The following is a 27,771-nucleotide window of genomic DNA, read 5'->3' as shown; positions in this document are numbered from 1 at the left end:
CAGCGGAGGGAGGCCCGCATACCACAAAAAAAAAAAAAAAAAAAAAAAGGTGTTGAGAGATTCAAAGATCCATCGCCTCCAGCTGCCATACAGCTGGCGCTGCCCCACTGTCTTCTTTCTGATCCACTGTGGGTTCAGGTGAATTCTTGGTTTTCCTTATCATCTATGACTTGACCCGTGTCTCCCAGTGGCTCCCGCTCCGGGCCTTGAGCAGCTTCTGTACCTTTGCCCAAAATGGCACTGTCTTCAGCATCCTAAGCCTGATCAGCTCTCTGAACTACTCAGTCACCAATGCCACCAGGGCCCCGATCATGCTGCATGAGCCAGTCACCTGCAGCAATGTCCTGGGCATGATGGTGGCCCTCTGGGGGAGGAAATCATTCCTGTACAAGACCATCATAATGCAGACCAATAAGCCAGGAACGTCTTCTCCCGGTCATGACTGGGGCCAGATGCAGTAAGGACCATCACAGAACATAGAGTACACGGGGGAAAATGCCCAAAGGCCATCATTGTTCCATTGATGGAGATGATCAACACGGCCAAGACAATGCCTCAACAGATCCCTTTCAGTACAGCTGGTAGAGGTACCCAAACTCATATAGTTTGAAACATTATGTAGATTCTAGAGGACAGGAACTCTATTTCAATTCCTTCCTTGTTTCCCCCAACAGTAACAGAAATTTCTGACACATCAAGGAATATAAAATGCAGCCAAGGGAAAAGTGCAAAATCATCAAAAGTCCTGTGGTTCCAGGTCTCACATGCTTCTCTGTGCAGGGAGCAGCAACTGACTGTCCAAGACCATGAGGACATGTCAGCATTGGAGAGGGGTGTGGGCAGAGGAAATCTCAGTGGAGGTCTCTGTTTACCAGTGTTCCTCCTGTGTCGCTACGGAGGTGACAGTTACGTTTTACGTTTGTGTCCTGCTATCCAAATGATACCCTTCAAAACCCTCTCTTGCAAAGGCAGCATTTGCTGTGGGTGCAAAATTTGAGCTGGCTAGAGTGGATTATCTCTGGGTGTCAAGGAAAAAGGGCTGCAGCATTACACACAGCTGCTTTAGTTCCTCTCTGCGGATACATTGTATTGGTTCAGTCCTCCAAGAAGTGGGCCAAGACCGGGTCAGATATGCAAGAGATTTATTGGGGAAAATGCTTGGGCGGGAACACAGGGAAGGAGCCAGAGGAGGCTGGGAGAACTGTCAGACTGCAATAGATCCAATATTTGGAAAAGGGAAAGGAAGGAAGGAAGGGGGGATAGGAAGAGTCTTAGATTGCAGTGCAATGTTAAGAAAGTTCCGACAAATCCAATGGAGAGTCCTTGATCTCAAGTTGCCCATCAGAGAAGCCCTGTATCTCCCAGGAACTGGGCGCTTTAGAGTCTCTGCTGCGCTCAGTCTTTGGCTGGGCTGGGCTGGAGGGAAGCAAAGGAGCCTTCTCTGTGAACCCTGCAGACTCCACAGCTGCTGCCCTCAGAGTCACCATCCCTGCAGTCAGAGATCTGGGTGGTGCATTCTCAGGGCTGCCACATCCCACCCCTTGTGCCACATGGCTCTTCCGGGGATGCCATGAGCCTCTCTTTCTAGGGGAAACTTTGAAGAGGGAGATTAGTGGAACCAGCTACAGCTCCCCTCCCCTCTGCTGCACTTGATCTCAGGGTCCTAACTGGTACTCATCCCGTTCCCCTTCCACCATCCATTCTCAATTATCCACACCCTCAACTGTCACATTGGCAGGTCTTGATGGGTCACCAGGTGGTGTGACCCAACCCTTCAGTCCTGAGGGGTCTAAACTCTTGGTTATCATAACCAATGGATCACTTCAATGGATCACTGGGTTCCACATGCATTTCTCCCTGCTCCCACTTTGTAAAAGCAGCCCTGCCTTGTTCTAGTAACTGATCAGGGTACTTCTAGTAACTTCTAATAACTAATGAGGGTCAGTTACTTCTGCCAGGACAGTGACTCCTCTTCTTGCCTGCTGGTCCCAGAACACACAGAGTCCAGAGTACCCTGGCAAGCAGCCATAGCTTAAATTTTAATGGGACCGTTGCTGTGTCCCCTGGTAAGAGTGTGCCCCCTTTGGGGACCAAGACTTCCCTCCCTGCAGAGCTGGAGGGGGGTGTTGATTACCCACAATGCATTTTGGCAAAGCTTTACTAATCACAGGGGTGGGAATCAAATCCCCAGTTGAGGAATCAGGGAAGTCTTCTTCGGAAAGTGGCCTTGAACAGCACTACCCTTGATAACCATAGCTGGAGCCTTTCAAGGCCTGATCCAACCTCTGCTCCTCTCTAGGCCTCAGTTTCCCCACCTGTAAAAAGAGGAACTGCTCTCTAAATGCTAATGTTCTGGGACTCATTTGTTAGACGAAGGAAGATATTCCCTTCCCTCTTTCTCTAGTCTCCCTCTACTACCTGCCCAATAACTCAAACCCCTCCATTCATCTGTTTGGGGCAATAAGGCCTTACTTGGAGAGGATCAGAACACCGAATGAAATTTGAAACTCGGGAACATTGCCAGGACAGGGAGCAGAGAGGAAAGGTTGACAGACATAGAGGAGGTATCTTGGAGGAAAGCTGTTTGGAGTACAAAGAAGAGGGGAAAGATGTTCGAGGCAGAGAAAACAAAATGTATAAAGGCACAGAGGTACAAGAGAGCAGATGTTCTAGGAATACCGGCTGAGGTCAAGGCTGAATGGAGAAGAGGGGGCCTCAGCAGGGGAAAGGTAGGAGGCCCCAAAGGCTAAGGGCTTGGAATGCCCGGATAAGGTTAGAATTTTACCCTGGTGGTAAGAGGGGGTTATTGACAATTTTATGTAGGGGAGCAACCCAATCTACTTTGTACTTTACGGAGCTGATGATCACATAGACTTGGATTCTTTTTTTATTTAAAGTTTTGATAGTGGCTGGAGGGAGACAAGTTAGGAAGTAAGGCAATATTCTCCCCAGCAGAGGTTGCAAACCGATGGCCCATGGGCCAGATTTGGCCCAAAAGAATGTTTCATTTGGCCCATTCGGTATTTCTGAATTGGGGGAATTAGTTTCAAACATTTAAAAGTTGGACAATTGTATGTTAGAATATGGATTTCCTGCTTGAAAAATCATCTGTCCACCCAGGGCCCATGAGGCTCGCTTGCTTCATCTCCACCATTCCCTATCACATTACACCTGACCCCAGTCACTAATTTATGTTACCTATAAGTACCTGAATTTGCAATCCCTGGCTCTAAAACTTCTAGAAACAACAAGTGGTTGGGAAGAGTGTGCTGGGTGGACAAATAGGGAAGGTTCAGGGGGTGTTAGGGGCTTTCTCTTCAGGGAGACAGTGTGTGTAAGGCTGAGAAAGAGGAAAATAGGGCCTGGGAGGCTGAGCTGCCCCCATCTCATCTCCATCCTCATCTACCCCACTTCCTTCCAGGTCACAATTTCCAGTTACCAAACAGACAATAGTCCTTCGTACCTGCGTAGTGCCTTTGCACATGACGCTGCCTGGAATCCCTTTTCTTCCCTTCTATCTGGTGAGCACTGTGAATCCCAGCTGCATCCCATGACTAGCCACTACCTGTTTACAACAGGCGTCAAAAACGCAACCTGGGCTGGACATGACCTTCAAGGCCCCAGTTTACGACCTCTTTCCTAAGTAGACTTTCCTGAGTTAGTTCTCTGACGTCCTACTCGGATGGATGGATGGATGGATGGATGGATGGATGGATGGATGGATGAATTTACATCGGATTGCAGGGCTTAGATGTTTCCCTCCTTGAAAAAGACACAGGCTCCGCCCCACAAGAACAGACTGGGGCAGTCTGGGGCAGTCTGGTCCCGCAGGAGCCAGGAGGCTGGACCAGGTGACCCTCTCAGACTCCCCCGACTCCTCTCTAACCTCGTTCTCGCCCCCTTGTGGGCTCTGACCTAGAAAAGACGGGGATGGGAGGAGAAAGAAGCAACCCTCGGGCGCTAGGACCCAGCGCGGCCAGAAGGCGGGGTGGGGGCTCCGCGCGCTACTCTCGCCGCGAGGGCAGAATCTGCGCCCAGCGGCGCGCGGCTGGAGGGCGCGGCGGGAGGGCGAGAGCGCGCCGGGGTTAGTGCGCGTGCGCGAGGGCGCGCGCCAAGCGGGGCGGACAAAGGGGCGGGCGGCGGCGCGCGAGCCAGAGGGCGGAGCCGCGGGCCAGGCGGGCAGGTGCGCGCAGGCCGGAGGGCGGAGCCGCGATGCCGCGATGGAGCGCAGCCCGGGCGGGCTCCGGGTCCGGGGCCCGAGCACCAGGCGGAGCGCGAGCAGGAGCCACAGCCAGAGCCCGGACCAGGCCGGGGTCCGGGACCGCCGGGCCGGGCTGCTCGTAGCGGCGGCGACGGAGCCCCCCAGCGGCTGAGGGGCTTCCTCCCAGCTCCTGCGGTGGCCGGGACTCAGCAAGCCCCCGCAGCCGGGGAGCGTGGGGATCCCCCCACCACATCCAGGACCCAGAGACCCTTAGGAAAGCGGTGGCCCCTCCAGATCCAACACAGAGCGATTCCCCAGCCGGGGAAAGCGGAGACTACCTCCGTATTCAGAAGACAGCGACCTCCCTGCGGTTCCGCGAAGACACCCCCTCTTCAGTCTGGGCCCCCACAAGACCTAGAACGCATTGACCCCCCTGTCCGGGATTGTGGGGACCCCTTCTCAAGATCCTGGCCATTACAACTCCACACCTCAAGACACGAAGACCCAGCTCAGAACGCCCCTAGATCAGGGGTCTTAGACCTCCCCCCCTCCCCGATTCCGGCTCACAGAAACCCCAAATCTAGGGACCCGAGGACAGCAAGAGCTATCCCTCACCAGCAAGAGGCCTCGGGGACCCCCCCCCCTCGAAGCTCCAGGACTGGGGCGACTGAGCCCCTCGCGGCGCCCTTCTCATCCCAGCCCATGGTTGTGGCGCCCTGAGCCCCCCGGGCCGGGCTGACGACGAAAACCGAGACGGCGCCCAGGCCCCCTGCCGCGGCGTCCCCGCGGCCCCAGCCCAGGTAAGCCGGGCCCAGGTGAGGGGCAGCAGGTGAGTGGCCGCCGAGGTCCCTAGCCCTGCAGGTGGGGAAGGAAGTATTGGGTGCGCACCGCCCCCTCCCCAGCGTCGCCATGGAGCCGAGGCTGAAGGACGTCTCTTTGTGTCTCGCTTGGAGGAGCCGCCCCCTCCTCCTCTCCCTTCCCCCACCCCACACCCTGGCCCTGGGGTTTGGGCACAGCTTCCCGGCCCTGCGGGGCAGTGGTGGCAGAGACCCTTGCACCACAGAGAAGGGGGAAGAGGGTGGGGAGTCCACCCCCCAAAATTGTGAGCCTGGAGCTGTTGGATCCTTGGTCCTTGGAGTGTATATACCCCTCCCCCAAAGGCCAGGCTGAGTTCTCAAGTGAAGTCCCCCCCTGGGAAGAGAAGATTTAGGGTGTCCACAGGTGAGGGGGCCTGCAGCGTGTGGCCCTAGGGTGATGGCTGGGGCTTTGGGTGTGTGTCTTTGTCTGCGAGAGACAGGGAAGGGGTGTGTTTGAGAGAATGGGTGGGATTCCCTTCTTTTCTCTGTGATTCCACTGCCCCCCACCCAGGCTGGGAAGGGGTGTCTTCACCCAGGCCATGCTTCGTGCTCCCTTCAGGACAGGGAGGGGACAAGCCTTTTCCAAAGTGAGGCTCTGGTTTCTGGGGAGGGGAGGACGTCTGGAAGAAGAAGCCATTTCAGGTCAGGGCCCCTTTCTGTCCTCATGTACCCCAGGGGCAGCAAACCCAAGGCTCTCCCTTCTCCTCCTGACCTCCAAAACACCCAGGGCCAAACCTCAAGTGGCGTCAGTGTATCCTGGACAGCCAAGGAACCATTCTAGGTTCTCACTGTAGCTTTACAGGCGGTGTACAAAGCAGTACCCCAGCCTGGCCTTCAGTGAGGTCCTGAACCCCAGGCCTTGCAGCTCATGGGAAGATGAGAGGCCCAGGGGATGTTTTATCCTGGAATTCTGGATCAGAGATCGTAAGAAGGGACTGGACCATGCCGAGGGAACACACTCTGGGCTCCTGGCGTTTCCACCAGCCTCCTCTCTCTGAGCCCTCTGCAGGCGAGCAGTGATGCTGAAGAAGGTAGGACTCTGAGTACAGGTAGCCCCACCAGGAGTTCCTTTGTTCACTTATTCATTCAACAAACCTTTAGCTAGTGTCTGTGATGTACCAGGCCCTGGAGTCAAGGTCCTTTTTCCCACTTCATCCCCTTTCCTGATCTTTCCTGTTCATCAGATGTCTGGGCTGTTCTCAATTTGCCCAGGCTGTGCTTGGTTGGATCAGTTGAGGTGGGTCTGGTCAGGCCCAGCTGACCAGTTCTGACCCCACTCCTGAAGCACCTGATCCTCATCAGGATCTGCATGCATCTCCAGCCTGGTCCCACTCTCCACCCTGGGGCCCACATAGTGCTGCAGACTTGGGGGCGCTGAGCCTGGGCAGCAGCTTACTCTTCTCCCCGCTTCCCAGTACCAAGTGCCCCCACCCCCACCTGCTGCTGGCATGGACCTAAGGGGTAGGATGTGATCAGCCGGAGAAGAGGTTGGGGAGCTCCAGGCCAGAGCCCCGGCAGCCCCACCTTCAAATTCAAGGACAGTTGAGACAGTCCGCCTCAGCCCAGGCTGTGGGGGGAGCCAACTGCCCTGAAGACTGGGTGACCTTGGGCAAGCATGTGGCATCTCCCAGAGATAACAGCAGTGGGCCACTCACTCTGCAGCCAGTGGGGTGGGTGTGGATCGCCCTTGGGCGGCAGAAGCATCCAGGTGTGTCCTCTGCACCTCTAAAGGAGTTCATTTCCCCCGGGGGGTTCCCAAGAGCCCAGGGCCTTGTCAGACGACCCACCAGCAAGGGAGTGGAGTGAGAGGCTAAAGAGTGGAGATTTGAGTCACTGTGACTAGCGAAAACCATCAAGAGGCCAGAAGGGGGACAAGGGAGTAAGATCTTCCCTCCTTGCTAACCTGCAGAGGCTCCCCGTTGAGTCTGGAATAAAGCGCCATCAAAGCCCTTTGCAGTGTGTCCCGAAACCACCTCCTGAGTGTCAGCTCCCGCTCCTCACTCTCCAGCCTCTACTTCTGGCTCATGTCTGTGTCCCCCAACTCCTTCCCTCTACCATGTGCTGTTCCCCCGACCTGAAAAGCCCCACTATAGGATGGCTCAAGGGCAGCTCTCCACCTCCCCTTTTGATCTGACCTGGGCTGGCACAGAGTGTAGAGTAGAGTTGGACTGATTGATGGTTGGTGGCTGGGAGACGGTGGCACGTGCCTATATGTGCTGTGAGAGTGTGTCTCCACATCCAGACTCCGATCTCCGATCTCCAGTCTCCAGGAGGCAGGACCAGGTCTGCCCCCTCCCTGCTGCATCGGCTTTGTCTAACCCAGAGCCCAGCATATTGTGTAGCACATGTTGTAAAACACGACTGCTAGACACAGTTTGTTGATCCAAACAGTGTTTTTCTCATGTTTGTATTTGTTGCCAATGCTGAACAAACATACAGTTTCACACACAAATATTGATTTTTGGATCCTCTTGAAAAATCAGATGCTGTGATAAGCCCAGGCGAGAACCAAAGAATGACAACCTTCTTTAGATTGGCTATCACCCTGCAGCTTGACCCAGGCCCCAGCTGGCCTGTTCACTCATTTCCATGACCTGCTGGCCCCTCTTGTAGGCATCTGGTCTTGCAGGCCTAGGGTAGAGGCCAGAAAATGTTTGCTCAGAGGGTGACCTTTGTCTGTGTGTGTTTGCACACATGGGTCTTTCCTGCCTCCGCCATGGCCAAGTTAGAACCGGTACAGAGCAGTGTCCCTCCGAGGCTTTTAGGGCTAAGTGGTGAAGTGAGCTTGAATTCCTCCAGCCAGAAGCATCTCCACCCTGGTCCCACTTTCCACTCCGGGCCCCGTCTTGTGCCCCCTCCTCTAGATTAGAAGGATTCAGCCAGCAAAAACCTGTTTTAATTGTCCTACTTGCCCGAGAGCAAAAGTCCAAGGTTCTAGACCCAGGTCTTACTGAGGACTCTTGGGGGAGGTCCGCCCTCTGGGCCTCAGTTTACCCATGTGTCAGGGAGGAATTGGACTAGAGGTTCTCTCAACCATAATCTTCCTCCTTGTTCTAACTTTCTAGGACTGAGTCCAAACTGCTGTAGTTTCGGTCGGGCAGGAGACGTGCGGGCCTAGATGCAGAAGTCATGCAAAAATATTGACATGCCCTAAACATTAAGGAAACCAGTGGGTGATACTAAGTAGCTGAGCCAAGGGGTCAGGAGTCAGCACTGGGCCCCAGCCACTGGGCATGGCCCTGGAAGGGAGTGTGCCATCTTCCTGGATGAAGGTCTACAGCAGCCCGAGGCCAAAGGAGACAGCAGAGCACTATAGTTGAGAGCTCTGGGCTTCTGGGTCTGAATTCCATTTAGCTGCTGTGTGATCTCGGGCAAGTCACTTAACCTCTCTGAGCTTCATTTTACTTATGTGGAAAACAAGGATAATACCTACCTCAGGGTCAACAGGGGGATTAAGTGAGCTAAAGCATGAAAAGGGCCTAGGACAGGGTCTGTCATGTGAAAAGTGCTCAGAAACTATTGGCTCCTATTGGAAAGGGCACATTGGCAAGTGGGTAAGTAACCCTTGGTGGTAATGTCTTCTTGGTCTTCCTATAGCTGTTCTGGGGGAGCCAGAGGGCTTTTGGTGCTGTCCCCAGGAAAGGGGAAGCGGATGTTTGAGGGGCAGTTCTGTTTGGTGCTTAAGGACCTACCTGCCCCTGCTACGGGTGGGGTAGGGTGAGAGTCAAGCCTGAGGGGTGGGACATATATATGGCAGCTGTAGTCGAGGTCCTCTTCCTGCCCAGAGCTGCTTTCTAGGTGAGGTGCCTACCAGGCTTCTGTCCCCAGGCTTCCTGCTCCAGGCAGATGGGCCTCTGGCCAGGACCAGCATCTCCAGCAGACCTAGTCTTCTCCAGACTACCCCCTCCCTCCCCTATTCCCTTGGTCCCCCTTTCAGGTCTCAGGAAGCTGTGGCGTTAGGCCTGGTGGGGCCCGTTAGAGCCCCCTCTCCTCTCCTGTCCACCCTCTCCCCATCCTCCCCTCCCCCCCCCCATATCGCTTGGCCACAGTCTGGAGAGGGGACAGCTCCAGACTCCCAGCTGAGCCCCCATTCAGGGAACCATGTAATATCAGGGTTGGAGGGAAGCATTCTTCAGTGTCAAGTGCCCCACACCGGCCACTGGACATCCTTTCTCATTTAGCACCGAGAGCAGCACCTCCTTAACCCAGAGTGGGGAATTTGAGCCCAGCCCTGTGAACCGCCAAAGGTTTGGGTGAAACTGGCATCAGACTGCCTCGACCACTCACTAGCTGCGTGACCTTGGATGAGGCAGTGTCCTCCGTGCCTCAGTTTCTTCTGATGTAGAATGGGAATAATATCAATAGTAGTTCCTTCCTAGAGTTGTGGGGAGAATTAAATGATAAAGCACTAGCTCTGCCTGCTACTTAAGTGTTTGCTTAATACTCCTGCCACCCCCAGCGGGGTATGCAAATGAGTGGGTCCAGCCACCGTGACTCCCCACTGCACCTGCTCTCCTTCCCTGTGGCTTTAGCCAGTCCTGGGAGAGGCAGAGAATGTTCCACCTGCCTCTGGGTGTTGGGATGGCCCTGAGGGCCAGGAGTGGGGACTGGACAGGACAGAGCTGCCTCGTCCTCCTCCTGGTCAGGCCCTGTCGAAGATGCACAAATCCCTGCCCCAGGGTAGCTTCTGGTCTGTTGGGCCCCCCAACATAGCAGGAAGGCTTCCTATTCTCGAACTGGAGCCCACAGTCCTGTGGGGAGATCATCCCATCCCGAGAGCTTGGGTACCTGCCAGCCCTGACCCCAAGTGTCTCTGGGAGGGAGTGGGGCCAACAGTTAACATGGGTTAGTGGCCGAAAGCACAGCCTCTAAACTCGCTGTGTGACCTTGGGCCAGGTGCTTAGCCTCTCTGTGCCTCAGATCCCTCAACTACAAAAAAGGGGATGATACTAGTACGTGCCTTGTAGGGTCATAGTGAGGATTAAGTGATGAAGGTTTGTAGAGTGCTATGAATGGCACCGTGTACCCTCTATGGTTTGCTGTTACTATCAGTCCCCTGAAGCCCTGAGGAGAAATGGTAGTCCCACTTGTACAGTTTAAAAAAAAATGGAGGCTCGGGGTGAAGGTCTTTACTCAAGCTTCCATATCTAGGGTTCGGAGAAGATTCTGCCCGCTCTTCCATCATTCACACATAGTCCACAGGCCACGGCCAGCCAGAAGGACCCGGCAGAACCTAACCTGGGCCCTGGCCGCGTTCCTGGACATACTGCCCGCACACCTCTTCTCACCTGGGGCCACGACAGCCGAGAGCTGCAGCACAGAGGAATCTTCGAAGGAAGTCTGTAAGGGTCCCCTATTCCTTCCTCACTCAGCCCCTCCAAGGACAGTGGTGGGATGCTGCTGGGGGCTGGACTGGGGGTCTCCGAGTGCAGCGGAGTCGGGTTCCTGCTGTCTCTTGGCCTCTCAGGGCCTGGCACGTGGGCTGGCTTCAGGAAGGGTTTGCTCAGGTCCGGAGTCTGGCATGCATCTCCAAGTGAAAGGCAGGTCCTCGCCATGGCCTCTAAGGCCCTGCCCACTGCCCCCCGTCCCTTACCTCTATACTCCGCTCTGGCCCCCTGCCCCTTACCCGCCACTCCACAGCCATGCCGGCCTCCTCACTGTTCCATGAGCTCACCAAGCACAGCCCTTGCCGTCGCCACCTTGCCTCTGCCAGCAGGGCTCTTCTACAAGATCCAGTCTCCACGTGCTTGCAGCCTTCTCAGGGGCCTTTCCTGACCCCCCTCACCCCACCATCTACCATCCTATTCCCCACCCCCGGCGTTTCCTCACCTCTCCCTGCTTTGTTTTTCCTTTTAGGACTTCTCACTGTCTGACTGACATCTCTTACTTACCTTTATCATTGTCTGTCTCCAAATTAGAATATAAGGTCCTTGAGGACAGGGCTGTTTGTCTGGTTCATGAATGTATTTCAGATCCAAACACATAGTAGGTGCTCAGCAAATATTTACTGAATGTTCTGGAGCCAGGCAGATCTCTCTAAGCCACGCCTTAGCTGCGTGCCACTGGACACGTTACTTAATCGTCCCTTGTCTGAGTCTCAGGTTCCTGAGCTGTGAGGGATATAATGGGAATAGCAATAGCAGCTTCTCCTAAGATGGTTATGAGGTTTGAATGAGTCAATCTGTATAAAATACTTACACTTTAGGTGGCTTATAAATGTCAGCTATTATTAATAATACTTTAACCTATTTAAAGTATTATTAACCCTATTTTACTGATGAGGAAATGGAGGCACAGAGAAAGTAAGTGACTTACCCAAAGTTTCATGGCTAGACACGGCGGTGACCTGGTTCCACCCAGGGGTGGTTGAATCTGGGCTCCAGGCTCCTAAGCTAGGCTACATCCCCACTTCCATCCTTCAGTAGGGGCTCAGGGAACGGGGGAGAGGTGAGGGCCGTAGCTAAGGAAGGGCTCATCTCTTCAGGGAGCCTCTGCTCACCCAGCCATCTCCGCACTGGCCGGCCCCTGTCCACTGGTGGACACCCAGCCAAGGCCCCTGGGTGCTGGGCTGCCCACGTCACCCAGCAACAAGGCTCATGCCTCCTCCCACACCCACAGGGGCTGCCACAGGTAGGCTGGGAAGGAGGAGGCCCAGGGCTCCCACCTCCCCACAAGGCCTGGCCAGAGGGTCTGTCCCAACTCTGGACACCAGCTGCAGGTGGGCGGCAGCACCAGCTATTAATAACCACCAAGGATGTGCCCTGGGGAAGGGGCAGACCGCACCAGCTGGGAGGGGAGGCTGAGGCCGAGGCTGGAGCCAGAAGCGGAGCCCGGCAGCACAGGGAACCCCAGGCTGCCCCTGGCGGGGAGAGCAGTGGGAAGAATGTTGTTTCCAGCTTCTGCTGCTTGATCTTGGGAAAGTCTCAGCTCCCCCTCTCAGTCTCCCACCTGGGAAATGTCGGGGCTGGCCCACCTGATCTCCAAGGTCCTTCCTGGCTCAAGCAGGTTCTGGGGGTAAGATTTAGCAAAGCCAAAACGGCCCGCATGTCCAGCATAGAAAACCAGGACTCAGTGAGAGTACAGCCTCACTCAAGACGGTGCAGAGTTGTCAGGGTCCAGCCTGGAACCAAGGTCTCAGGCCCCTCTGCCCAGCAGATTCTTCCTGAGCATCTGCTCTGTGCCAAGCACTGTAGGAAGTGCCCCTTTAATTCTTACAGAAACCCATCATGTTAAACAGGCATTCTCACCCCATTTTACTGATGGGCAAACTGAGGATTAGGCAGGTGTATGACCACACAGCTTAGGCCACACAGCAAGAGGGGATGTAGCCAGAATTTGCACCATGAGGGGAAGACGAAAAGATTTGAGAATATTCTCCTCTTCCTTTTGACCCTGAATAGAATGTTTGGCAGAGCCTGTACTTGTGTCAGAGGACCAAGGGGAGGGAGAGGACTTACCTGGACTTTCTTATGGGCTCCCGGAGCCCTGACCCTTTGGTGTTGTGTGTAGAAGTGTATATGTGGTGGCTGGGGACATTTTTCAGGGGAAAGCGTACTGAGACTTCGGTGACCCATGAAGGGATATGAAATAGCTCATTTCACAGATTGGAAAACTATGGGCGGGGGAGCTGGACAGGGCTCCCTGGGGACCAGCAGCAGAGGCCAGAGCTTACCCAAGCCACTCACAGGCCTCTTTCTGGGGTGAGAGGGCCCAGCTCTGGACCCCCCCACTCCCTGGCAGCAAATAGGAGAGCCCACATGTGAACTGATTTCTGCCCTGGGGTAAAAAACATAAGGGTCAGGGATACCCTTCCGAGAAGGTGTTAAGTGGCAGAGACAGACTGGGCACTGGCCTTGGGGATGTAGGGCGAGGGCTCCCATCAGGGGTGGGTGTCAAGGGGGCTTCCAGCTGCCCCCACCTTCCTGAGCACAGGCCAGCTCCGTGTGGAAGTTCAGGGCTATCAAGCTGGACCGCTCCTCCCCAGGCCCCTCTCAGGGGACACCACCCTGGGGTGCTGAGCCTGGGCAGGTGGGCACGACCTCTCCTCACACTCTCCCTTGGCACTTTCTGGACCCCCAGCCATGCCTGATTCCTTACACGCCCCCCAGACCCAACAGGATTGTACCTAGTGAAAAGTTTAATTCCCGCCCTGCCCCTGTTCGCTCAGTTCCCACTTCTCTCCCCAGACATTCATTTGTTCATTCATTCATTCATTCATTCACCGAATATTTATTAAGTGCCTACGATGTGCCAGGCACTGTGCTAGCTGCTGGGGGTACAGCAGTGAACAAGACCAGCCCAACAAAGTCCCTGCCCTCCCAATGCTTAAGTTCTAGTGGGAAAGAGAGACATTCACGGTAGACATTACATTAGACGGTGATACGCTCTACTGGGGAAAAACAATAAAGCAGGAAAAGGGGAGTGCGGTAGGATAGCCCTAGTTGAGAAGGTGCTGTTTGAGCAGAACTTGGAGGAGATGAGCCATATGGATGTCTGGGGGCACAGAGGGAACAGCCAGAGGGAGGGAGGAGGCGGGGCAGAGGGGTAAATTGAGGGCTGTTGAGAGGACTTCGGAATGAGATGGGAGCCAGTGGAGCGTGCTGACCTGGGGAGTCATGTGATCTGATTGGGATTTGAGGGGCTCCCTGGCTGCTTTGTCAAGAAGAGATTGGGCTTGGGGGGGCGGGGTGGGGAGAGCAGTTAGGAGGTTGCTGCCTACGGCTCAGGCCAGCGAGAGTGAGTGCTGAGGGCGGTCAGGCCCCTTCGTTAGTGTCTGGTTGATTCCAGAGTTACTTTATGCGCATGCAAGCAAATGAGGAACTTATTCCTATTTTCCCCCACTTCAAAGTCACGTACTAAACAAAGTGATACGGAGGCCCAGAGAGGGTGAGGGAGCAGGCAGCAGCTGCTGTGTTCCACCAAGAAGCGGCCCTCCCCTGCATGGCTGGGGGAGGGCCAGTGCAACAGCCCTCTGGGGGACAGCGAGCTCTCTGCCGAAATTCCAGATGCACTCATCCTTTCACCTGGCAACCCATTTCTAGAATTGATCATACAGACACACCTGCACACTGCAACATGACTTATGTACAAGGCTACTCATTGTTTGTGGCAGCAAAAGGTTGAGCACACCCAACATCTATCAGTTGGTTAAATAAATGGCAGTACATATATCCGTACATACCTTTTCAGCCCCGGGGGCCTAGGTTTGGTTTGTCAGCCGTCCCTCCATCCTGCCCAGCCTCCTCGGGCCTCCCCTAGCCTTGCACTTTGTGCAGGGCTGGCCCGGGTGCTGTCCACACCTGTGGTGCTGAAGACATGGGGCTGGAGGGAGGCCTGGGCTGCAAACCAGAGACCAAGTGTAGGAAAAGGGAGATAGAGCAGGAGTCGTTCAAGGATCAGTTCCTGGCTCTGCCTCTTACCAGCTGAGCGACCTTGGGCAAATTGCTTAACCCCTGAGAGCCTCAGCATCCTTATGTGGAAGATGGGCTTGCTGTGAAGATTGAATGGCAGCAGGAATGTAAAGAATTGGCAATTGAGAAGATAAATGATAATTTTAACTGTATCATTTTAGAGACAGTAAAGCGTAGTGGTTAAGCTTTTGGACACTGCAGTGATAAGGCCTGGATTTGAATCCTGGCTCTACCACTTACTGGATGGATAGTCTTGATCAAGTGACATGACCGCTCTGTGCCTCAGTTTCCTTGTCTGTAAATGGGAATGAGTAGTAGTCCCCATGCCACAGGATGCTGTGAGGATTTGACGAGTTAATTTACCTGAGGGACTTGGCACAGGACAGGGGTTCCTTAAGCGTTAGCTGTTGCCGTAAGTTTCTTCTCCATTATCTTCATCATTCTCATCACAGCACTCCAGCCTCTGTTCACAGTGGCCAGTGTCACTCACAGCCACTCCCATCTCTGCCGTGCTTGGGGCTGGGGCTGTTAGAGCGAGACCGCGCCTTGCCCTGCAGACGCGCTGGCTTCTAGCCCAGCCCTGCCACTCACCTTATACGTGACTTCGAGCAAATCACTGTTCTCTTCTGGCCATCAGTCTCTGCACCTGTAAAATGGGGCTAATGATATCTCACGCAGGCCCCTGGGAAAATAGCTATGTGCCTGCAGGGTCACGTTCAGGAAAGCCAAGATATCAAAAGTTACAGTTTCCCAGACACGTAAAGAATTATTCACTGGGCATTTGTCACACACTGGCTAAGTGCGAGGAATAGCGAGATGATCAAGGCATGGGGCTTGCTTTCAAGGAGCTCTTGGGTTTCTTGCTAGATTGTTAATCCCCTCCAAGGCCCATTAAGGTGTCACTTCCTCCAGGAAGGTACCCTGATCCCCACTGCCAGCACCCTTCTTGGAAATGTTGGAGCACTGATCATGGCCTTCCTGGCCTCATGATTATCTGAGTCCTTCTTTATTTGCCTCCTTGATTTGTAGGCTCATACCCTCTATCTCATGCCCTCTATCTAACCTACTCACCCTGTGCCAGCACCCAGCACAGTTCCTGGGCTCAAATAGATATGCTTTTCTGGAGGCTTTAGGCTGTAAGTTACACAAATTCAACTCAAACTGGCTTAAGCCAAATTCAACTCAAACTGGCTTAAGCCGAAAACGAAATGTATTGATTCATGAAACAAACATTCAGGAATATAATTGGCTTTCGGCATGTCTGGAGCCAGGTGCTCGGGATCATCAGAAGTCTTTCCATCTTTCAGCTCTGCCTGTCTCTTTGTTGCTTCATTCTCGGTCAGGTGCTCCCCTCATGGTGGCTGAGCCAGCCCCCAGCAGCTCCAGGCCCGTGTCCTCCAGCTTTGCAGCCCAGGGGTCAGAAGGTAACTCTTTCCTGATAAGTTCAGCAAAAGTCCTAAGGCGAGGTCTCAGTGGGTCACCTTTGGTCACGTGTTCATCTCTGAACCAGTCAACGGTGACCTGGCGGATGGGATGGATCCCCTGGTTGGCCGGCTGTGGGTCAGACCTGCTCTTAAAGCCAGAGTGGGGACAGCGCTACTGAACCACTGGACTCAGAGAGGGACCGTTCCTTGGGGAAAGGGAAAGTGATGCTGGGCAGGAGAAAACACCACAGGCCGATACAGGGAACCACTGAAAATGCAGAGCAAGGCAAGGATCAGGTCAAATCTGGTCTTGAGACAATTTATTTGACCCCGCAGGTGGGGAGGGCTGGAGGGGAGAAACGGGGAGGCGGGCACGCGGAAAATGCGGGTGTGGGGAGCTGGCTGAGCCACGCAGGCTGAGGGAATGAAGCTCCAGCCCCTCCCTTGACAGAAGCAAAGTGAAGCAGGTGAGAGAAGCCAGAGGGGCTCCCTGTCCCCGCTCGGGACCTGAAATTCCACCTCGTGGCTGCTTTTTCACAGGGATTTTTAATAATAGAGTAGACCCAGAGAGGGGACCCACCCAGGCACAATCACTATTTAATGGCATCCTTCCAGGCCAGGGCTTTGTTGAGGATACCCTTGGGGTTTGCCTGTGCTAAGGGCATAGCATGGGTCCAGCGACCTGAGAGAGGGGACCCGGGTGTGGGGACAGAGAATCTTAGACTCCCAGAGTGAGAGTAAGAAAAGCCTGGCTGACTCGGTCCAGCCTCACCCCGCACTGATTTCCCCCAACAGATGGGCTTCCAGTATCTGCTTCTCTGCTCCCAGCGGCAGAGAACGCACTTCCTCCCTGTGTGAGACTGTGAGACTGTGAGAACTGTCTCATTTTTGAGTTGCTGTCTGCCTGGGTCTGCCTGTAGGAGCCTCACAGGACACAGCATATAAGAGCATGGGATCTAAAGCCTGATAGCCTGAGTTCAAATCCCACTCTGCTACTTATTAGCTCTTGGGCAAATTACTCAGCCCATCTGTGCCTCAGTATCCCCTTCTGTAAAGTGGGGATAATAATAGTAGCACCTGCCTCTGAGGCATCTTGCGATTAAATGATTTAATCCACTGTTAGCATACTACCTGGCATATGGTAAACAGTAAATATTTGCCAGTATTATTATTCTCCCACAAGACAGGATAAGAGCAGTCTCCCTTCCCTTCACAGGCTGATCACCCTCCACCTAGTCCTATAACTGGATTCTTGGTTGCCAGTGTTATCACCATCCGGGTTACCTTGTCTGGCCACATTCCAGGCAGTTGAAAACACTGAGGTTCAAATCTTAGCTCTTTTGTTTACTTGCTACATAACTCTTGAATTAGGGCAGTATTAGCTGCTGTAACAAATAAGCCCCATATATGTCAGCAGCCTAACAAAACAAGTTTACTTCTGGCTCACAAAATACAGAGCAGGTAGTCCTTGTCAGCAGGAAGCCTCGCATACCCAGGGGACCCAGGCTCCTCCTATCTTGTAGCTCCACCACCATCTTCTAGAGTCTTGGAGTCCTCTGCATCAAGCCACAGAAGAAGAGAAGGAAACTTTAGCCACTCTTAAAAGCTCCAGCCTAGAAGTGACACCTCATTTCTGTTCACATGCCACTGGGAAAAACCAGTCACAGGTGGCCACACCAGGTGACCACACCTGGAAGCAGGGGAGAGGAGAAATGTAGTTCCCTGCGGACAGCCACCCTCCAAAACAGCTCTGTATTATAGAAGAGGGAACACAAAGCTTTGATGGGCAGTTGGCTATCTTTGCCGTAACCATAGTAAGTCATGGTTTGCATGACTTAGGGTATAAGTCATCTTTGCCATGACCATAGTAAGTCAGAGGTTTCTTGGGCCTCTGCTCTTTATCCATAAAGTAGAAAGCATCACTTGATCATGGCAATGGTTGCACAGCTGTGTACATTTACTGAAATCATTGAATTATACACTTGCTATGGGGGAGTTTTGTGATATGCAAGTTATACCTCAATTAAGCTGGTTTTTAAAATGGGAGGCATCTTGCCCCCTTCTCAGGGTACTTACGAGGACTCAGTGAGTGAAATTTTGCCAGACTGGCACTACGTGTGTGTGTGTGTGTTCGCGTGTGTGCATGCGGTGGGGAAGGGGGTCCCAAAGTAGGCCTGAGTTGGATTACGCTTTGGGTGTTGTTTTCATGAAAGTGGCACCCAGCTTGAGCCACCTGCCAACAGGAGGTGGTAGATGGTTCGGTCTTGCTTCTTGCTTGGGAAACTCTCCCCCCACCAGTGTGGCCCTCCCAGCTTGTGGCAGAAGACCCAGCCCGTGGGGCCAGAGCCTGTGTGGTCAGGGCCACGACCACTGCCATGAAGACTGGGTGACGCCCTCCTGCCTTCAGCATCCCAAATGGGGAATCGAGGGCCTCCCTCGGGGCCAGTGAGGACACACACTTGAGGTGCAGGTCGCGTGGGGTCCCCTGGGGCAGCACAGCCAGCTCGAGTGTGCACGGATGCAGCACCAACTACACCCGGTGAATGGAGGTTGGCCAGGACCTCTGCTGCCTGGTGCTAGGAAGTTCACGGCCGTCAGGTCCTCAGCTGCTTGTCCAGGTGGAGGCAGTGACAGAGACGAAGGTAGAATACTTTTAGGTCAAGTTCCCCCTGATGCCAGACGTCTATGCCTTCAACCACCAGTGAGGCTGATGGTGTCTCACTTCACTCTCTGGGCTCAAGTCCCCACCTGAAAAAAGGAGCTGGTGCACCTGCCTCGGGGACTGTGGTGAGGATTGAGTTAATACACATGGCACACCTGGACCGGTGCCTGGCACCCAGTCGGCTTTCCGCAGAAGCTCCTTGACGGCACGCGCATCCCTGGCTGAGGCTCTGTCCTCTTCTGGGTCTCCGTTTCCCCACTCAGATACTGAGGGATATGGATGCAATGTTCACACGTTCTGACTTGGGGGAAAAAATAGTGGTTAAAGGCACCAACTTTGGAGCCAATGCCAGCAGTAGCTAGATGACCTTGGGCAAGTTATTCAGTCTCTGTGCCTCATTCTCTTCACCCCTAAAATGGGGATAATAATAATACCTACCTCATGGAATTGTGAAAATGAGTTCATCCTCCAAACAGGGCCTGACATGTAGTGAGTACATTTAAGTGTTCGCCGCTGCTATCACTGTTACTATTTTCTTCATCTTATGGATGTGGAAGCTGAGGCCCAGAGAGGTGATGTGACCTATTCAAGGTCACCCAGCTAAAAAGTGGCGCACGTTAGGATCAAGGCCAAGCCTGCTGAGCCCCAAGGCCCGTGCCATTTCCATCGTTCCCCACTGCGCCTCTTAAGTCACGTGTGTAGTAACTGGGACAGAGGCAATGTGTACCTGGGGGGGATGACGCAGCAGCAGGGACAGGGTGCGGGTTAATTCCTTGTCTCCTGCTGACACCTTGCAGAGAACAGGCCTGAGGGGAGAGGGAGGTTGAGGAGTGAGGGGGGGGCCGTATGCAGGAGCCCCCGACCTGGACCCTAGGAACCAAGGGAAGGGACAAGGAAGAGTTGAATTGGATGTAATACCAGCCCCCAGGGCGCTCTTGGCCTGTTGATGGGGACAGACAGGGACACAGCTGAGACCACCATATTCAACAGAGGCCCCGAGAGAGAGACATACAGACCCTTTCTGAACGCTGGGGCCCCTCAGAGACAGAAATTGGCACCTGGGGCAGCAGGGAAGGCTTCCTGGAGGAGTGGAACCTGAGGATAGTGAGATAAGGAGATGGGGCGTGGGGCAGGGGGCAGTGGGCAGTGGAGGCAGGCAGCAGGAATGGCGGAGGGCACTGGAGAGGCGTGTTCAAGCTGTAGCGAGGCAGAGCTGGGCAGTGGTCAGAGCATGGGCTGAGCCCGGGGTGAGGGAGCAGGTGTGCCCCCCACCCAGCCCGGTGCCTGCCCAGGGCAACTCTGAGGCCAAAGCAGCAGAGAGAAGCCAGGCACCCCCTGGGGGAGGAAGGTGGGGAGGGAAGAAGGGCTTCTAGCAACTTGCGGCTGCCAGTCAAGCTCCCAGGAGATGTAGAAAACAGCCCAAACTGATCTGACAGGGCCAGAGCCCGAAGTGGGAGCGTTGCCACACGTGTGCACACATGTGCCCGCTCACACGCGGCCCGCCTGCCTCAGCAGCCCTTGGGGAGTCCACACACATCAGGAGAAGTAGGTCAGCATAGCAGCCCAGCGCCGGGAACTCTTCCTGGTGGGCAGGGGAAGAGTTCAAGCTGAAGAGGGTGTGCGCTCCTCAGCGCTCCTCGGGGTGGGGTGGGCATGGGTAGCCGCACACCCTCCACAGGAACGGCCTTGCCTCTCCCGGCTGCTTCAGAGCAGGTCGTTCTCACTCGGCGTCCTTTCCACCCAGCTAGCGGGTGGACATTTGATAAGAAGAGAGAGCTGACCCCTTCCAGCCCTGAAACCAGAGGAAGACTTGCGGGGAGATGTCACCCCACTTTAGCCCTGCAGCAGGAGGGGCCCAGTGCTGTCCAGCCCGGAGCAGGAATTGCATAGACTTGACGACGGTGCCAGGCAGGGTTGGGTTCAACACACTGAGGGTGGCGGAGGAAGCAGGGCTGGGTGTCAGTGGGCCTGGCGCCATCCCTGCCACCTCAGGTCTGTGAAATGCGCTGGAGATGCTCTGAGGGCATCGTGTGGGACTTTGGCGGGCTCGTGAATGGAGGGGAGGGGCCCGCATGGGGGAGCAGGATCCTGAGGAAGCAGAAGGGGGCGGGGACGGCCCCCTGCTTCCCCAGCCAGCCGGGAGGCCGTGCAGATGGAGCTCCGTTTGGGGCTGGGTGGGAGGCAGGAAGTTCCCCCCTGTTGCTCCTCCTCTCCGCGTGGAGTGGGAGGCTGGGTCGTGCCGAGGGGGAAGGGGAGGCAGAGGAGGAGAAGAGGGTTTGGGCCTGGGAGGGGAGCGGCCGGGCCAGGGTGAAGATGCCAGGCTCGCAGGGAGGGCTCACCCCTGCTCCCAGCCTCCAGCCGTGCTCAGCAGGCGAGCGTGGAGGTCATCCGAGTGAGAACGCGTCCACACCTGACACTTTGGGAGTGCTTACTGTGCACCAGGCACCAAGCACTTCGCGTCCTTTGACCCTTAGGGAAAAGATACTATTATCCTTTTGCTAAGATGGAGAAACGAGGCACAAAGAAGTGAAGTCACCTGCACGAGGGCATCCAACTAGCGAGTCATAGAGCCGGGCTTCAAACTCGGCAGTCTGGCTCCAAGTCTGTGCCTTCCCTCAGAGCCGCGGGGTTGTTCTGCAGGGGTGGCGGCTGAGGGGTGGGCTGCGGCTGCTGAGAGCAATGGGTGGTCCACCTGGGGTTGGAGGGAGACGGCAGTGAGGGCAGAGGAGCTGCACCAGGAGGCAGCTCCCGAGGGTCCAACCTAGAGCGGATTCAGCGCTGGCCTCCCTTGCTGGCGCGCACACAGACACGGACACGCGGACGCCTCCCGGGGTCTCAGCTCCCTGGTCTAAGCCTCCCCCATTAGACAGACGAGGAATGCAGACCCCAGATGGGCATTCACTGTCACCCAGCCCTGAACTCTCCCCACTGCAGCTCTCTGCCCCCCTCCCTGGCACCATCTGGAGGCAAACTCAGTACCTACCCCCGACCCGACGGGGTGGGTGTATCCAGAAGGGCCTCCCCACGCAGCTCGTGTGAACATTGAAGGGGTCGGTCGGTGAATTTGGAGGGTAGGGGCGAGGGAGGGCGGATCTTTGTAGGACAGGCATTCTGTCCTTGTGTCTGGGGAGCCTGGGCGGGGCCCTGGGGCTACAGCTGTAGCTGTGTGTACCTGAGCCAGGCTGTGTGTTGTCGTCTGAGGTTGGGGGAGGGATCATAATGCTGTGATGGGGGTGTGGCCACACCTGCGCTGCCCTGCCAGACTTTCATCTGAGACCCCTGCCCTCAGACCTCGTCTGCCCCTCCCCCTGCCTTATTTTCTCTATGGCCCGTGTCACCTTTTATCATAATATATAATTCATGGGTTAACTGTGTTTTGTCCATTTCCCCCCTAGGAAGTAAGTCCTGTGAGGGTGGGAGTCTGGTCTGTGTGTCGAGTGCTCTGTCCCCAGGGCTCCAAACAGCGCCTGGCGAACAGCAGGTGCTGATCAGTACTTGTGAACTGGGGCACTCATGTGAACTCAGTATGTGGCGTGTCTTTGTGTGACATAGAAACGTGTGCCTTGCCTGACACAGTGTCTGGATGATAGCATGAGACAGGCCAGCGGTACCCAAGTGGGGGCTGGGAGGCAGTGGCTGTGTCTCTGGGGAGTGCTGGCTCAGGCCTGGCCCTGAAGCTTTGGGGGAAGGGTGATGCAGCAGAGATGCCTGTTGCCCCCTCGTGGTCATCTTCGGCCTGGCTTCGGACTCAGCCCTGGGGATCCTGGGCCCTGGGGAGGGAGGAGTAGGCCCTGGCTTGATGTCACACTCCATGCCACACACCAGGGAGAAGATGAGCGTGGGCTGCCCAGAGCCCGAGCCGCCCCGCTCCCTGCCCTGCTGCGGGCCAGGGACTGCCCCTGGGCTGGGTGCAGGCGTGCCCCTCCTCACTGAAGACATGCAAGCGCTGACCCTCCGCACACTGGCCGCGAGCGACGTCGCCAAGCACTACGAACTCGTCCGGGAGCTGGGCAAGGGCACCTATGGGAAGGTTGACCTGGTAGCCTACAAGGGCACAGGTGAGTGCCTGCAGGGTGGCCAGCTCTAAGACAGGAGTGGGGACTTGGCTGGGGCTCTCTGCAGGGGCCAGGAGGCCAGCAGGAGGCAGAGTCAGTGGTCCACGTGGAGAGAATGTGGCCTGAAGCGGCCCGGGGAGGAGGGGACCAGGCAGATGGGACAAGGGAGCAATCTCTGGGCAGAGTGCCCAGACTGGAGGGTGGGCTGCTCTGGGGCCACCCAGGGTGCCTTTGGGACAGCCAAGGGGATGCGCCCGGGGACATCTGGAGTCGGGGGAGAGGTCAGGGCTGGCGGTGGTGTTTGGGGAATCACCAGCATATCGGTGATAGCAGCCCCCAGGGAGGTGGACCGAGCTGAGAGGGGGTCCTCGGGAACAGGGCACCATGCTTACAACGGGTGGGAGAGGGCCCTGTGAGGTCAGTGTGGCCGTCTCCATTTCTCAGGTCACTGAGGACTCTGAGCCCCAGAGAGATTCAGTCACTCAGCCAAGGTCTTGCGGCTCCAGAGGGTGTGAGCTAGGATGAGACCCCAGTCCTCAGCTCCAGGGCCTTCTTGCTTAACCCCTGAACTTGAATGCCTTCCCCACAGTGTAGGCTCACGGCAGTGCCCACACAGCCAGTCAGGGACAGGGGCTGCATGAGCGCCCACAGCTGCACCCCGAGGAGACAGCGACGGTAGGAGGAGTACTGGACACGGGGTCACCTGAGCTTTGCTACTTGCTTGCTGTGTGGCCTTGGGCAAGCGACTTAACCTCTCTGTACCTGGGTTGCCCCCTTTGTAAAATAGGGTAGCATTAGTGCCCAGCTGATAGGGTCCTAACGAAGAGTGCGCCGTGCACGTGAAGTGCAGAAGGCAGGCCTGTGATGTCTAAGTGCTCTGTGGACACACGCGTGAGTCACGCAGCTGTGCACCCAGGTGGCTACAGTTGCCTGCTCAAGCTCAGAGTCAGGGACGTGTGCCTTGCAGGTCCTCGCCTCTCCGTGTCTAGGGCCTTCTTACTTATATCATCCATTTAAGAAACATCTGCTGAGGGCCTACTGTGCACCAGGCTGTTCTGTCGGCACTGGAGATGCAGCAGCGAGCAAGACAGAGGTTCCTGTACTCAGGGAGCAGCCTTCTAGGCGGGCGAGACAGACAGATACATAGGGACACAGTGTGTCAGGACGAAAGTGAGAGGGCGGAGGAAGCAACGGGCCCTCCTCATCGAGGGCTTCCGGCTGGGCATGGAGGGCCCGGGCTGACCCCTGACTTGCTGCATATGGCCTTTGACAAGTCCCTTCCCCTCTCTGGGCCTCAGTCTCCTGCCCGTTGAGATGAGGGGAGTCACACCTGCTGGGGCCATCATCGTGCACTGCGGCTGGGACAGGCTGTGCAGGCGGGCACGGCTGTGCGAGGTGCGGGGGCACAGGGAGGGGGGTCTTCACCGCTGTCACTGTCGCCTGGCCAGGCACAAAGATGGCACTGAAGTTTGTGAACAAGAGCAAAACTAAGCTGAAGAACTTCCTGCGGGAGGTGAGCATCACCAGCAGCCTCTCCTCCAGCCCCTTCATTATCAAGGTCTTCGACGTAGTGTTTGAGACCGAGGACTGCTACGTCTTTGCTCAGGAGTACGCGCCTGCCGGGGACCTGTTTGACATCATTCCTCCTCAGGTACATGGGGGGTGGCCGAGGAAGGGGAGACTGTCCTCCGGGTCCCCGGAGTATGAGAGTCGAGGAGGAGTCAGGCGCCTCGTGACTTAATCATTTATCAGGCGCCTACTGTAGGTCAGTCACTGTTTCGGGGGCTGGGGATACACGGCAAACAAGACGAGGTCCTGCTCTGGCCCTGGAGGGGGAGACAGACCCTCCACAGTCAGCCAGATGACGCACTGAGATGAGGAGCAGCCAGGGTGATGGGGTGAAGTCCAGCAGCCCCCTCCTCCGCAGCTGCATAGGAACAGGCGGGGACCCAAGAGGGGAGGCGGCAGGGCCGCCAGAGGAGGTGCCCTGGAGTGGGGAGAGTGCCCGGGGGGATTCCAGGCACCCGGTTTTGCGGTCGGCCAGGGTGAAACGGCTCTGCCGCTCGCCGCTCACCGGGTAAGTGACAAGGCCCCGGTGTAAGGGAAACGGGCGCGTAACGTGCGCTGCGGAGTTGAGAGTCGTGCGGGCTAGGGCGCTTAGCAAAGCACCCGGCCCGGTGTAGGCGCTCTGGACAGTTGTTGCGGGACATGTGGGGAAGGTGAGGAAGGTGGGAAACCACGGGGCCAGGGAGGGAGCCAGCGATGCCCAGGTGGGATGAGGGAGGGTGGCTGGCACCGGCTCTGCCCAGGAAGGGGACCCGGAGGGAGTTCAGGCGAGCGGTGGCGGGGACGGGAAGGAGAGGACCGGGTTGGGGCCGGCCGGCGCCCCTGATCGGCTCTCCCGTCTGGCCGGCCGCAGGTGGGGCTCCCCGAGGACACGGTGAAGCGCTGCGTGCAGCAGCTGGGCCTGGCGCTGGACTTCATGCACGGCCGGCAGCTGGTGCACCGCGACATCAAGCCCGAGAACGTGCTGCTGTTCGACCGCGAGTGCCGCCGCGTGAAGCTGGCCGACTTCGGCATGACGCGCCGCGTGGGCTGCCGCGTGAAGCGGGTCAGCGGCACCATCCCGTACACGGCGCCCGAGGTGTGCCAGGCGGGCCGCGCCGACGGCTTCGCGGTGGACACGGGCGTGGACGTGTGGGCCTTCGGTGTGCTCATCTTCTGCGTGCTCACCGGCAACTTCCCGTGGGAGGCGGCCTCGGGCGCCGACGCCTTCTTCGAGGAGTTCGTGCGCTGGCAGCGGGGCCGCCTGCCGGGGCTGCCGTCGCAGTGGCGCCGCTTCACCGAGCCGGCGCTGCGCATGTTCCAGCGGCTCCTGGCCCTGGAGCCCGAGCGCCGCGGGCCGGCCAAGGAGGTCTTCCGCTTCCTCAAGCACGAGCTCACGTCCGAGCTGCGGCGCCGGCCCTCGCACCGCGCGCGCAAGCCCGCCGGGGACCGCCCGCCGGCCGCCGGGCCGCTGCGCCTCGAGGCGCCCGGGCCGCTCAAGCGGACGGTGCTGACCGAGAGCGGCAGCGGCTCCCGGCCCGCGGCCCCCGCCGTCGGCCCCGGGCCCGGGCCCGCGCCCGTCCCCGTGCCGGTCCCCGTGCCCGAGCCCGGCCTGGCTCCCCCGGGGCCCCCCGGCAGGACCGACGGCCGCCCGGACAAGAGCAAAGGGCAGGTGGTGCTGGCCACGGCCATCGAGATCTGCGTCTGAGCCGCCCCCGCCGCCCTCGGGCCCTGGGCGCCGTGCAGCAGCCAGGCCGGGGCGCGGGGAGCCGCCCTGGGCCGAACCGGCCAGCCCCCCGCGGCGGCAGGAGGGAGTAGTGGTAGACGCCCGGCCCGCGGCGGGCTGGTGAGATCGCCACCAAAAGGAGCCAAGCCCCCCAGGCCCGAGGATCCAGAGGCCCCCTGACACCAGGAGCAAGGGAGCTTGCCGGCAGACTCCCCACACCTCCCTGAACCCTGGAACCCTGACTAGTTGCTCCCGGCCCTTTGCACCCCCTGGCAGATCATCCTGCAGGCCCACCCCTGGTCCTGCCCTCCCGGCCTCCCCGCCCCCTACCCCCACCCTGGGCACGAAAAGGGGCTTAAATGCTGGGGCAGAGGAGGGCCTTAGGGCCCCTGGGCACTGGCTGGGAGGAGGGCGATGAGCTGAGAGCGGGGCCGTTGCTCAGCGGCCACCTGCCCCTTTCCTGGGAGGTTGGAGGGGAGGGACCAGGCCCCCTGCAAAATGTAGCAAATGTCTGGAGGCTGCAGAAGTGTGTGTGTGTGCAGACACAGGGCCCAACTCCCCACCACCCAGTCCCCAGGTGAGGACACTGAGCCCAAAAGGAGGGCAGCCAGCCGAGACCACACAGCCAGAGAGGTGGAGCTCTGGCGGCCCTCCCCTACCCCACAGGGATTTCAGGACACCTGAAGGGCTCCGGGGCCCCTACATCCCTACGCCAAGCGAGCGAGTGCAGAGCCCAGGGCCGGGCCCGCCTGCCCACCACACCTTCCCCAGGCCTGGGGAACCTCTCAGATCCTTCTCAGTCCTCGCTGCCCCAGCCCAGACTCAGGGGCCTGGGCTTTTGGCAGGCGGCCGGGTGATCTGTGCCAGGAATTTCTCCTGGGTTTCTGCTGGGATCTAACATGTCAGCCTGGGGCTGACCCCATCCCCATGTCTCCCAAGTTTCTGGTACTGGGGTGTGGGTGTGAGAATGGGAGGCCCTGGAAGTGGGAGGGGGTGAGTGTGTGAATAGGTATGTGTGCAGTGTGAGCGCATGCGGGGTGCACGTGCGTGCGTGTAGCCTCGTGTGTTCAGTGGCTGCATCCAGACGCCTCAGCAACTCCGCCCCAGGATTCTCAGCGGGCAGCTGCCAGAGGGCATCCAGGCCTGTGGTTCAGCACACCCCTCAGGGAACCCGGCAAGGAGGCACCTGCAGGTTGGTTCAGGACCCTAGGCAGCAAAACAGAGCAGAGGGACCCAGCGTCACCCAGCACGACTCCACGACCCCCGCCCCCGCCGGAGGCCTGGACCCGCAATAACCTCAACGTGGGTGAGGCTGCTCCCCTGCCTGGCAGTGCCCCATCCGCTGTCCCGGGCCGCACCTTCCAGGGTTCCTCCTGGGGTTCTCGGCCATTTGAGGGGGCTCCCTGACGGCTGACCAGAGGGGCCCCTCTGGCCTGAAGTCCCCACCTCTCCATTCACCCTCATTCCCACCGCGCAAAAGGGCTATAGGTCCCCCTGCCCTGCCCGGGTCCAGTTTACAAACAGTGTGCGGTTGCCCCAGGGCCTGGCCCCCACCCCTCCTTGGTGTGCCCACCCCTCTTGAGACCCACCTCCCCAGCGGGCATTGGGGCCCTCCACATGCCAGGTAAGTAGCAAACCCCTCCTCCCACCAAGGGCCAAGTCTCAGAGAAGGCCCCCCCATCACTGCCCCCGGCCCACCTGGAGCCCATCTGGGCACCTCTCCCAGCCGCAACTTCTCCTTTTGCCTTAGGCCTCTTGACATCCTGTCTCTCCTGCAATAACAAGGAAGCGAGATTCCAAGTAGACGCCCCTTGCGTGCGCCTCTCTCTCTCTCTCTCTCCCTCTCTCTCTCTCTCTCTCTCTCTCTCTCTCTCTCTCTCTCTTTCTCTGT

At 57.2% G+C, this 27,771-nt stretch overlaps 1 protein-coding gene across 8 annotated transcripts in view; it reads left to right on the top strand.

Annotated features, from left to right (window-relative positions):
- The window catches only part of SBK1 (SH3 domain binding kinase 1), a 51,204-nt gene extending 23,444 nt beyond the window's left edge, over positions 1-27,760 (top strand). For 2 of the 8 annotated variants that reach the window (XM_028483013.2, XM_028483016.2), the window contains exons 2-4: positions 22,380-22,612; positions 24,058-24,260; positions 25,029-27,760. In XM_028483013.2, coding sequence (XP_028338814.1) covers positions 22,387-22,612; positions 24,058-24,260; positions 25,029-25,862 — 1,263 coding nt within the window. In that variant the 5' untranslated portion in view covers positions 22,380-22,386 and the 3' untranslated portion in view covers positions 25,863-27,760. Of the gene's footprint in view, positions 1-3,421; positions 3,522-4,173; positions 5,002-5,923; positions 6,090-10,209; positions 10,401-15,811; positions 15,893-22,379; positions 22,613-24,057; positions 24,261-25,028 lie in introns of those variants that run through there. The other 6 variants (XM_028483012.2, XM_024123610.3, XM_055081993.1 and 3 more) reach the window with 6 other exon arrangements.
- The last annotated feature ends 11 nt before the right edge of the window (positions 27,761-27,771 follow it).

Source organism: Physeter macrocephalus, unplaced genomic scaffold (genome assembly GCF_002837175.3).
Source record: "Physeter macrocephalus isolate SW-GA unplaced genomic scaffold, ASM283717v5 random_3, whole genome shotgun sequence".
NCBI lineage: Eukaryota > Metazoa > Chordata > Mammalia > Artiodactyla > Physeteridae > Physeter > Physeter macrocephalus.
This window is presented reverse-complemented; position numbering and strand designations above follow the sequence as displayed.